The sequence below is a fragment of the Mya arenaria genome, chromosome 13, assembly GCF_026914265.1.
Source record: "Mya arenaria isolate MELC-2E11 chromosome 13, ASM2691426v1".
Taxonomy (NCBI): Eukaryota; Metazoa; Mollusca; class Bivalvia; order Myida; family Myidae; genus Mya; species Mya arenaria.
Window position 1 is genome coordinate 59,932,840 of NC_069134.1, and position 12,861 is coordinate 59,945,700.

A 12,861-nucleotide genomic window follows, 5' to 3' on the forward strand; every position below is an offset into this window, starting at 1 on the left:
TGTGCGTGACAAGAATCTTCTATATATATATATATATATATATATATATATATATATATATATATATATATATATATATATATGTGTGTGTGTGTACAGTGCGTTTATAGCAAGTAATCATTTATAATTCCTCCATGGAAAGCTTATATTACCTTACCGAGAGCGGTCTATGAGCGAGGACATGAAAGTTTCAGATTGCCTGAAGCAATATATTCTGTGCCAAATACTGTCGCTTATTCTTCCTGTGTTTATTTCAACAAGAATCGCCTGCATACTGCCCCACAAGTCATTTCCACTGCCCCATTTCGTCTTATACACGATTATCTTGCCTTTTAAGAGCTGATGATAATAATTTAATTACCGTTGTGCCCGTCCATATGCGTCGCCCAGTGGCATTGCCTTTAATATAGATACTGGTAAGTCAAGTCTATAGCTTTCAAAACAAACATGCTTGTATAATGTCAGTTTTGTCAACAATATTGGCGCTTTCATTATATCGAAACTATTTTTATACGTTCTAATATATTTGGCTTAACAAGAAAACTCGAAGCGCGAAGGAATCTAAAAATAGCATGAACTTCCGTTGCACCTTGCGCAAACTCGAGCTGCTTAGTGTCATCGACTTCCTTAGTGACGTATTTTCTGTGAATCCCGCGTACATTCTAATGATGTTCTAAGCAGTTCCCATCCTATATTGATCCATCCTGTTCTCCCGTCTGCGCATTATCCTGAAACCATGTAAACAACACTGACAGATTTGGGTTAGAATCGGATTTCACGCACGTACTGAATTAGCGAAATCACATAACATAAAACATGCTTTTTTGCCTCTCAAAATAAATTCTAAGGAACTAATTAATAACCAATACAAAAACATGAGCCATGCAATAAGACAAGTAGTGAACTTAACTTTTTGTTCCTTAAGTACGGGGATTTTAAAGTATCGCAGTTTTGGAGAACAATAATGTATCAGAAAGTTGGTTTGTTAAAGCTGCACTCTCACAGATTTACCATTTTTACAACTTTTTTTTTGTCTTGGAAAGGGCAAATTTTTGAGTTCGAAAATTAATGTTTTATGGCTTAAACCGTTACTAACGGTTTATGAAAAATGCATAAAACATCAACTTTTGAACTTAATATATAAAAATCTGTGATCTTATTTTTCGTCAGCAGTCTTATATAACTGGTGTCCATAATTTTTCGCAAAAATTGGCTCCCTCCAAGACAAAAAATCATAAAGTTGTCAAAACGTTCAATCTGTGAGAGTGCAGCTTTAATGTCTATTTTGTTATTTAATTAAAGCTGCACTCTCACAGATTAAACGTTTTGACAACTTTTTAATATTTTTTTTTGTCTTGGAACAAGCCATTTTATTGCAAACAAATGCATGAAAACCAGTGATATAAGACAGCTGACAAAAATCTTATATCACTGGTTTGCAGATATTTACGCTGAAATTGACTCATTCCTAGACAAAAAGTAAACAAGTTTTCACAACGGCAAATCTGTGAGAGTGCGGCGTTAAGTACGTGGATTTTAAAGATGGACTCTTACTCCCAAATAAGATTTACCACAATTAATACAATTGTTTTAATATACCAAAAAGAATGAATAAATGTCGGCAACAATGGTTCTTATGAAGGATACCGAGTTTAATTTGAAAGACAGGTACAGAAAACAAGGTATTTCTACCTTATGAAACAATAGTAGATCACAGTAAATCTTTTATCACTCACCAATCATTTAATATTTTTCGCGTTTTCTGCTATTAAAAACACGGTTACAATCTTGTTATCAGTAATTAATAGTTTCAATAAATGCATTATTAAGTAAGTAGTTGAAGGTTTATCACTCAAAATTTATGTTTGTTAAACATGTGTAGGTAGTGATTTTGAATAAGAGTGTCACTTTCAAGTATCGCACTTTTCGAGAACAATAATTTATACGAACGTTGGTTTGTTAAAGGTTATTAATGCTGTGTACGCAAATTAAACCGACTTAATGCTCGTATCTGGCCATGATCTCACTGAGATAGTTAAGGCTACCACATGTACCATAAACCACGATTAAGAAACACGTGGTGATATTTGATAGATTGTGGATACATTTGTGTTATTTGTGGTGCGACTTGGGCGATGCTGGAGTTTCGGGGAAGGGCCAGGGGCCATGATAAGAAACAGTCTCAAGTCCCAGTCTAGACTCAGACTCAAAAAGAACTTTCATTATATTAAAAAATAACCCTTTTTCCAGTCGTTTTACGAAAATAATGGTGACTAATGAGCAATTTAATTTTTAATGAATTTCATCAAACTTCATCAAATTACATCCATTTTTATCATCCAAAAATACAAAAAAATGAAAATCTGCAGTTTTGCAACTTGACCTTAGGGTATCAAAAACGAATAAAAGTCAGAAAAGCACAATCTTAATTATTTTGGTAAATGCTATTAAAGATAACACAATCATTGTACCTGTTACACATAATCTGTTCTGATGCAGTGTTCAATACTGGTCTTCAGTGGATTTAAGAACGATGTAGCTAATCGGATTGCTCGATAAAAAAGAACTGACCTATACAGTGAATGGGGTCAATAATATATGACCGTAAGATAAACTTAAAGGCCGGCAGCGATGCAAAAGTCAAATGAAGGACTAAAATTTAAAATGTTTAAAAAAACAAACAATTTCTATTTAGGTTTGAGGTTCAATATTTAACAAGCATGATTCATATATCCGTTGCAACATGAAAAGCACCAATAAGGAGTTGAGCAATTTTATGAAAGAATATATTATCAGATTTCCAATTAAAAAGCGGAAAAGTCTTTATACAAAAAGAATATTTTTATGTGTCCAATTTATCGGAACTGCCCAATTAATAATGTCTTGTGGCTTTGTTTTGATTGCATCTTTTTAGTAACAGATATACGCATTTATGTAACCCGGAAATAAATTTCATCCAGTTTTTGCCATTATTTTTCTGAATAACTTTCTTATTTTACAAGATATCATCAAGACATCGTTAAATTGGTAGTCTGGGGCATTTTGACATAAAACAAAGTAATAATGTCGACAGACTTTTCCGAAACAATGTGAATGCCTTTTGATCCAATATCTGATAAAATCTTCTTTTGTAAAATTCGTTTAACTCCTTACTATCCCAAAACATATCACCAAGAATACATGTTTCTCTCCCAAAAAAGGTCGTTCCTCAAAACTAAATTAAACATGAACTTTTTAAACGTTTAAGTTTTTGACCTTCCCCACCTACTTTTGCATTGTGGCCTCATATTGAATATCACCCCTGTAATACAATTTAACAGACATCTTTTTTAATATTTTAAAGATGCAGACTTACTCCAAAATAGGATTGACTACAATTAAAACATTAATTTACCAAAAAGGATGAAAATAGGTCGAAAACAATGGTTCTTATGAAGGATACCGAGTTTCACTTGAAAGAAAGGTGCAGAAAACACGGTATTTGTACCTTTTGACACGATAGAAGATCACACCAAATCTTTTAGCATTCACCAATCAATTTTTTTTGCGTTTTCAGCTTTCTAAGACACGGTTACAATCTTGTTATCAGTAACTAATATTTTCTTTAAATGCATGATTTAGTTAGTAGTTAAAGATTTATCACTCAAATTTTACGTTTGTTATACATGTGTATGTTTTGATTTTGAAAAAAAAGTGTCACTTTAAATTTTAACCAATCAAGAATTCAGTTTTCTGAGCGTTATTCTCAAACTAAGTCTAAACATGTTTGTATATACGAAGCTAGGGCGGTTTTGAACTGTTTTAAAACAACTGTATTTGCTAAAAATCTTAATTACACCGTAGCGCAATCTTTGTGCAGTTGACGCTTACTCGGGCAGAGTCGTACGGGCATCGGGTAGGCATTCGTGGACTTTCGTTGGTAATCGTTGGAGATCGTAGCTGACCGTAGCTTTAATTTAATGCAGTAACATTATGTGCGATTGAAGAATCATAACAAAGCGTAACATCAATGTGATAGTTTTGAACATATTAAAACTGTCGTGGCTCTTCTCGAGGGAACAGTAATGCGAATAAGCCAGACGGGAAAGTATTTGTTGGCGTTGATTAGCTGTACTGGGGAACAAAAAGGCTAGACTAGAGAGCGCTTACCTCTTGACAATAAAAGCGATGGTGACCGAATTTCCAAGACATGAAATGTCTATGACGCCAATAACCCAGGGGTAGGAATTTGCCAGTGGTGAGTGGTTAGACTGTAATACTTTAACATACTTTTATAAAAGGCTGTCAAGCCCTTACCTTTGGCAATGGTAGTGACGGCGAGCGAAATCCAAGGCATGAGCTTGCAACGATACCAAATAGTCAATTAGTAAATGATCTGGCTTGTGGGGAGCATCCTCGGCACCCCAGCGTATCATAACCTATATCATATAGGTTATGATACGCTGGGGTGCCGAGGATGGTGGGTAGCGGCTAGGTTAATACTAGTTGTCTGACTGGATAACCCTTACCTTTGGACAATGGTAGCGCTGGTGACCAGAAATCCAGCATGGATGGTCTATGACGCCAATAAGCCAGACGCGGCTGGAGGGCTGATACAAAACAATGCTTGTAAGCTAAAACGCCCTTACCTCTGGACAATGGTAGCTATGACGATTAAAACTCCAAGGCATGTGAGAACGATGACGCCAATAAGCCAGGCGGGAAAGGATTTGGCTGGCGCTGAGTGGCTATACTGGTGGACTGGAAAATACAATATGCAATATAAAGCGTGCATAATGCGTATGCTTAACTCAGGACTAAAGCTTTACTTAAAGCTTTTTTTTATATGATTTATCACTGCATACGTTTTTGCAATACTTTATTTGCGTATTTTTAATCGTTATAACACGCGTTAAAGATTCGTTTTGTCTATATCAGAACAAACAAGATTATCGTTTGAAACTATGTATGTTCCACGACGGTGTACACATTGGACAGGATGAATAAACCTATATAAAACAATATATACTTTAAAGGGGCCACAAATGTATGTAGATTCATCGAACCTGAATGTACAGTAACTACGGTCAAACCCCGTTGGCTCGAACTCGCTTGATTCGAATTCCTCGTTGGCTTGAAATGGATGTAAAGGACCGTTTTCTTTATTCTGGTAAGCATTCCCGCTTGGTTCGAAATGTCCGAGGCTCGAGGTATTTTCGCCGGTCGATGGGAGTTCGAGCCAACGGGGTTCGACTGTATGCGCATCTCTTCTTGTTATTAAAGCTTCACATAAAGTTTTATCGAAGTCAAGCAGACCGTTGCTTAGAAATAATCAAGACACAAAATGTACCTTTATTACACTATATATAGAAATTAAAAGGGTCATAACTCTGTAAAAAAATACTGAACTGGAACGTGCAAAAATATGTGCATCTCTTATTGTAGGTTCAGCATTCTATAAAGTTCCATTGCATTCAAGTCGGTAGCTACTTAGAAATAACCCAGACACGAAGATACCTATATAACACTTAAAAGAAAGGGCCATAACTCTGTTAAAAATACAATCGGAACTTGCTAATACACGCCTACTAAACGCCAGCTCCACTACTTTTCGGTGGTGCAAAGACAATGAGCTGTCGACACTTCCGTGCTGCATCTGTTCCTTTTGTTTATTTGTACATACATTTTAATAAGAACAATTAACTTCAAACTATTGTGCACTTTTAACTTTAAGAACTATTTTTGCTCAGAAATTTGCATACAGTAGGACGTGCCTTGAAATGAATATGAATTGCCTTGAAAGCGATCTAGACCCTGTATCCTGCTTTGGGAATGACTCCCTCATACTCAAAGATACCCCGGTTATTTTTCAGGGTTGGCAAATATCATCTGTAAAGTCATTGACTTCAAGCCGGTATATGAATTTGTTGAGAAAACGCTCGGATACGAATAGTTGGACGATATGGTCTTACATAATTCGATTTTGAAACTAAAACGGCCTTTACTCTGTTAAAACATCCTTCGTAACTTGCTGAAAATATGCACATTACCTCTTGCAATGAAGCTTCCCATAAAGTTTCATTGAATACAAGCCGGTGATTACTGAGAAATAGCATAGATACGAATAGTGGGACGGACGGAAGGACGGACGGACGAACGCACAAATCGGTGACTATATCCTCCCCCGAAATATTTCGAGGAGCATTAAAATAGTGGCCAAATAAATATTGATGCTTTCATTGAAGCGACCGTCATGACAAATTTGAAAGAAATAGACCGGAAGCTCATCGACAGTATGACAGGTTGGGATTTTCTCACCTGGTGAAGTCGTAGACGTCTGATTTCCGGCCGGTACGGCTGAGGACGACTCACAACCAACTTCCGGTAACAAAAGACAGACACCTGCAAAACCAAGCGGACTTATGATACGTATTAAACATAAAATCGTGGTGTATTAAAAACCAACGCTTCATTTGCGCGTTACGCTGGTATTATTTCGATCATGCAATAGCTAAGGCCATACCAAATAATTTCTATGTTTAGCCTCCGCGGACGGATACGTTTTGGACTTCCCGATCGAAGAAAAACATTTGTCAATATTTTAAATTTCTTTAAATTTTATTCCGACTACAGCACACGGAAGTACACAGCATGCTTCATATACTTTGTATTAGTAATTTTCGCATTGATATCAGGAAAGAATGCACTCAGTGTGATTCCCCCTCTGTGTGATTCCCATGTGCAACACACTTAAATACAAGTTTTATTTGAAGTCATTTTGAGTGGGACGCTATCTAACAATTGAGAATGGCCCAGCATGAATTGAGTAAACTCTGGTGTCTATATTCTACATAGGATGTCACTCATTTAAAAAAAAATCAGGGGGTGGGGGGTTTCAGGATAGCTAGATAGGTTTTCGTACTAAGAATTGGCGCTAAACATAAACTCCATTTGGTATGGCCTAAGTGTGTATATGTGAAAAAGAGCAACTAAACATCCACATTCAGATATTGATGACTTATACGTCCACCTAAATCGGAACACCCTGGCCAGTTTCCATCGAAAATAGCCTCGGATGTATATGGTCGGTTTACAAAGTCAGAATTCTTTACATTTAACTACGCTTGAAGAAGATCGCGTAGTAATTTCAATTTAGCAGTTAAACCTTAGAACATTACTCATAGAAATCTGAATTATTTATGCAATAATACACTTCCCTGTGAATCGATTTGAACAGAACTAAACAAATTACACGTTGAGACACTTCAATTAATTTGTTGTATTATTATAAATTCTATGAACTACTTCTACTAATAAATCGGTATAAATCTTAGGTGGTATTCGGTGAAAAATGGCCGAGGAGTGCCGATTAATTGCCACTTATGTGTTTTACATTATATCTTTTCATTTTTTGCGGCACGTGTTCATTGAAAGGCGGTATTCTGTTAACAGACGATTAAGAGTAGAAACGAGAAATACAAAGGTTTAGAAGATGAGTGCACATGTACTTACCCAGTGCTAAAGTGAGCGCATATGAAGCGGCTTTGATAAAGACTCGTAGATCATTGTGTGGACCCATATCAATTGATTTCAATAGCATGGCACTTACATATTCAAAGGTATGTAAAGCTATTGAAATATATAACACTGCATTGTTCCAACAACTCCAAGTTTAAGGTAATCATTTAGTATGAGATGTTTTATAATGAATACTCTTGTTTAATCGTCATTCGTAAAATTGTGCGTTGTTAAAATGAAATTCCTGTAACTAGCTAGCATCCATGATAACGTTTAAGTTTCAATCACAATTTCACAATAAAACAAACATAAAAAGTCCTCATAAAAGTAGTCAGTTCTCCGTTCTAACAACAATACAAGCGTTCTTCACATTTATATTCTGCTTAAAATCTTCCCGTCTCTATTCCACTTCAATCCCTCAAAGTGCAGTAATACAAGATTAGCACTTATTGAAATACGCTAATACAGTGCACTACAGCCGCATGTATATAGTTCATACACTAATAGCTTAAAACCTCAATGAACGAAGTCGAACAGTTTGTGTATATGTCGCGGTTATTTTGGATATTATATTTCAGATCAATACAATAAAAATACGCGATTTGGCAAGTCTGCGTGCCGAATTATGCGGGAGACAGCCAGGAACGGTATTGGAACTCCATATGCATTCCGCTGCCATATGTAGGTTCGCTGGGCAGGAATCGATAGTAAGACCAGACTGGCATGCAAGCCATTCCAATTTTATTCAACTATTATTACTGTATATATATAATACCAACCACTTATTATTATTAAGTCTTTATATAGTATCAACGTACCTATCCTTCAGGGGAAAGGATGGCCAACATTTTGTATAGTATACCCTAATGGATCCAGAGGGGGGAGGGGGTCGCACCCGGCGAGTGCCCCCCTAAAATCGTCCAAGTTTACTCTTAAATATAGGAGAAAAAGTAATAAATACGCCCAAAATGCACCATTTCGCCCTTGAAATTGTTAAAATTGTCTTGGGGAGTGCCCCCACCCCATATTGCCAACATTTTGAACCAAATGAATTTCGTTTCTAAGGAAGGGGCGCAAGTCAAAAGCTAACGCCCCTATGTTACGCCCTCCTTATGTCATGCCCTCCTTATGTCATATCCCGGACCCGCCCCTGATATACAACATTTCGAAGGTCAGAACATTATCCCGCTAAACCTTAAAACCACATGCATCAAATGCAATGCATATTTAAGCATATTGGGTAACAGTAAAGGTCGAGCCCCGTTAGCTCGAACTCGCATGGCTCGAATTCCTCGTTGGCTCGAACTGGTTGTGAAGAACCGAATTTTTCTACTAATCGTATGCATTATCGCTTAGCTCAATTTTCCCGACGCTTCAGGTTTTTTCGCGGGATCTTGGGAATTCAATGCAAATGGGCTTCGACTGAATATTTATACATGTACACGAACTGTGTTCATTTCAAGACTATCAATCATTGTATGAAGTAGCGAACAGTGTTACCTTTTTGAGAGAAACAATGACACAACATTGGCCACTCTCTATCGGAGGGAAACATTGAAACGGAACTGCCATCTCTGTGAGAGAAACAACGGAACGAAATCGACATCTCTCAAAGAAATAACGACACGATGTTGACATTTTTGAGGGAAACATCGACAAGAAATTAACATCTTTTTGAGATAAATAGCGACACGATATTGTCATCTTCTTGATCGAAACAACAACAAGAAATTCACATCTCTTTGAGGAGACAGTGACACGAAATTGATATATATTTGAGAGAAACAACGCCACGATATTCACATCTCTTTGAGAGAAATAACGCCACGATATGAACATCTCTTTGACAGAAAGGACGACACGATATTAACATCTCTTTGAGAGAAATAACGACACTGTGAGAGAAATAACGACACAATGGTGACATCACTTTGAGAGAAACAACGACACGAAATCTTCGCCTCTGTGAGAGAAATAACGACACGATGTTGACATCTCTGTGAGAGAAACAACGACACGAAATCGACGCCTCTGTGAAGGAAATAACGACACAATGTTGACATCTCTGTGAGAGAAACAACGACACAATGTTGACATCTCTGTGAGAGAAATAACGACACAATGTTGACATCTCTATGAGAGAAATAACGACACGATGTTGACATCTCTCTGAGAGAAATAACGACGCGATATTGACATCTCTGTGAGAGAAATAACGACGCGATATTGACATCTTTTTGAGAGAAATAACGACGCGATATTGACATCTCTGTGAGAGAAATAACGACGCGATATTGACATTTTTTGAGAGAAATAACGAGGCGATGTTGACATCTCTTTGAAAGAAATAACGACACGATGTTGACATCTCTGTGAGAGAAATAACGACGCGATGTTGACATCTCTGTGAGAGAAATAACGACGCGATATTGACATCTCTGTGAGAGAAATAACGACGCGATATTGACATCTTTTTGAGAGAAATAACGACGCGATATTGACATTTTTTGAGAGAAATAACGACGCGATGTTGACATCTCTTTGAGAGAAATAACGACGCGATATTGACATTTCTATGAAAAAAACAACGATACGAAATTGACATCTTCTTGAGAGAAATAACGATACGGTATTGACATCTTCTTGAGAGAAACAACGATATGATACTGATAGCTCTTTGAGGGAAACATCGACAAGAAATTGACGCCTCTGTGAAAGAAATCACGAACATCTGTGTAAAAAAGAACGACAGGAAATTGAAACCTCTGTAAGAGAAACAACGACACAAAATATGTACCTGTTTAACACAGAATTTGAAAGCCATAATCGGGCCGGTGCTTTTATATTTAAACATATTTTATATAACATGACGATACATTATTGGATGAAGAAAACACCAAAGAAACAGAATCAGTGCAGTGTAACAAAGCTGACGTTCATATAAAAAGACATGCAAAGGGATTGGACCACGAGGGTCTCCAACTCCTTTTACGGCCCTTTTCCATAACGTCACAGGAGAAGCAAAATGATTCCGTTTTCACATAAACTTTGAAACCAAGTGAAATATTTCATGCATTTATGTATTTTTCATATACATTATATAAGGAATGAGAATCATGTGTTTTATGACTACGAGATAAGTGTTTTATTATTAACAGATCGTGTAATGTAATAAATAATAATTGAAAAAGTGGAAATTAAGCTAAGTGTAAGAAATAAAATTGAGGAGAGAGAGATATCAAGAGAGGAAAAGGAATGGATGGGGGCGAGTAATGGAGTGCTCCTTGTGCTTACAGTTGAATGTTGAAGAAGTTATAACTATACTTTATAGCATGATGCACTTCCGTAAATATTACAATCATCATAAGAGAGATTATAAGATCCGAAAAGTAGTTTGTTAGTACTCAAAGGTTAAAATTGCATAGTGTTCTGAAAAAGTCTGTGCTTTTCGACTGTATATACTGAGCAGTAGAAGTGTTCGGCATGTTCTTAAGCGTTACAGTGTTCACATAAAGGATAGTATATGAGGTGATTTTTAAACGAGTATTAATTCAAGATCACTTTTTATTTGCTGACCGTACGACCATACGGCGGTACCAGGCCGATGCCGCTTATTTGCCGACCGCACGACCATATGACGGTAATAGACAAATGCCGCTGTTTTGTCGACCGCACGACCATTTGGCGGAACCAGGCTAATGCCTCTGATTTGTCGACCGTACGACCATGTGGCAGTACCAGGTCAATGCCACTGACTGCCAACCGTACGACCATATGACAGTACCAGGTAAATGCCGCTGATTTGTCGACCGTACGACCATATGGCGGTACCAGGTAAATGCCGCTGATTTTTCGACCGTACGACCATATGGCAGTACCAGGTCAATGCCGTTGATTTGTCGACCGTACGACCATGTGGCGGTACCAGGCTTTATATGCCGATGGTTTGTCGACCGCACGAACATATGGCGGTACCAGGCTTTATATGCCATTTGTCGACCGTACGACCATGTGGCGGTACCAGGCTTTATATGCCGATGATTTGTCGACCGTACGACCATGTGGCGGTACCAGGCTTTATATGCCGATGATTTGTCGACCGTACGACCATGTGGCGGTACCAGGCTTTATATGCCGATGATTTTTCGACCGTACGACCATGTGGCGGTACCAGGCTTTATATGCCGATGATTTGTCGACCGTACGACCATGTGGCGGTACCAGGCTTTATATGCCGATGATTTTTCGACCGTACGACCATGTGGCGGTACCAGGCTTTATATGCCGATGAATTTTCGACCGTACGACCATGTGGCGGTACCAGGCTTTATATGCCGATGATTTTTCGACCGTACGACCATGTGGCGGTACCAGGCTTTATATGCCGATGATTTGTCAACCGTACGACCATGTGGCGGTACCAGGCTTTATATGCCGATGATTTGTCGACCGTACGACCATGTGGCGGTACCAGGCTTTATATGCCGATGATTTGTCGACCGTACGACCATGTGGCGGTACCAGGCTTTATATGCCGATGATTTGTCGACCGTTCGACCATGTGGCGGTACCAGGCTTTATATGCCGATGATTTGTCGACCATACGAACATATGGCGGTACCAGGTCAATGCCGATGATTTGTCGACCGTACGACCATGTGGCGGTACCAGGCTTTATATGCCGATGATTTGTCGACCGTACGACCATGTGGCGGTACCAGGATTTATATGCCGATGATTTGTCGACCGTACGACCATGTGGCGGTACCAGGCTTTATATGCGGATAATTTGTCGACCGTACGAACATGTGGCGGTACCAGGCTTTATATGCCGATGATTTGTCGACCGTACGACCATGTGGCGGTACCAGGCTTTATATGCCGATGATTTGTCGACTGTACGACCATGTGGCGGTACCAGGCTTTATATGCCGATGATTTGTCGACCGTTCGACCATGTGGCGGTACCAGGCTTTATATGCCGATGATTTGTCGACCATACGAACATATGGCGGTACCAGGTCAATGCCGATGATTTGTCGACCGTACGACCATGTGGCGGTACCAGGCTTTATATGCCGATGATTTGTCGACCGTACGAACATATGGCGGTACCAGGTCAATGCCACTGATTTTTCGACCGTACGACCATACGGCGGTACCAGGCTAATGCCACTGATTTGTCGACCATATGGCTGTACCAGGCAAATGCCGTTATACTAACTAGGTTCCTATTTCAAGTTTTGTGGGTATTCTTGTTGATATTATTTTGAATAATTCCACGCATACAGTACAAATGTTTCGCACATAGATAACTTGAACCATATTTTGTTATTTTTAAAAAATCGTGGCCCAATCAAGGAA

General features: G+C 38.4%; 1 protein-coding gene across 1 annotated transcript; it reads right to left on the minus strand.

Annotated features, from left to right (window-relative positions):
* Window positions 1-233: 233 nt before the first annotated feature.
* On the minus strand, window positions 234-8,119 carry LOC128214853 (uncharacterized). Its single transcript, XM_052921534.1, has 4 exons — window positions 7,492-8,119; window positions 6,298-6,381; window positions 4,629-4,740; window positions 234-728 (listed from the first exon to the last, which is right to left on the minus strand). Exons 1-4 carry the CDS (start codon window positions 7,577-7,579, stop codon window positions 674-676), a joined length of 339 nt encoding a protein of 112 aa, XP_052777494.1. The 5' UTR covers window positions 7,580-8,119; the 3' UTR covers window positions 234-673.
* Between the last annotated feature and the right edge of the window lie 4,742 nt (window positions 8,120-12,861).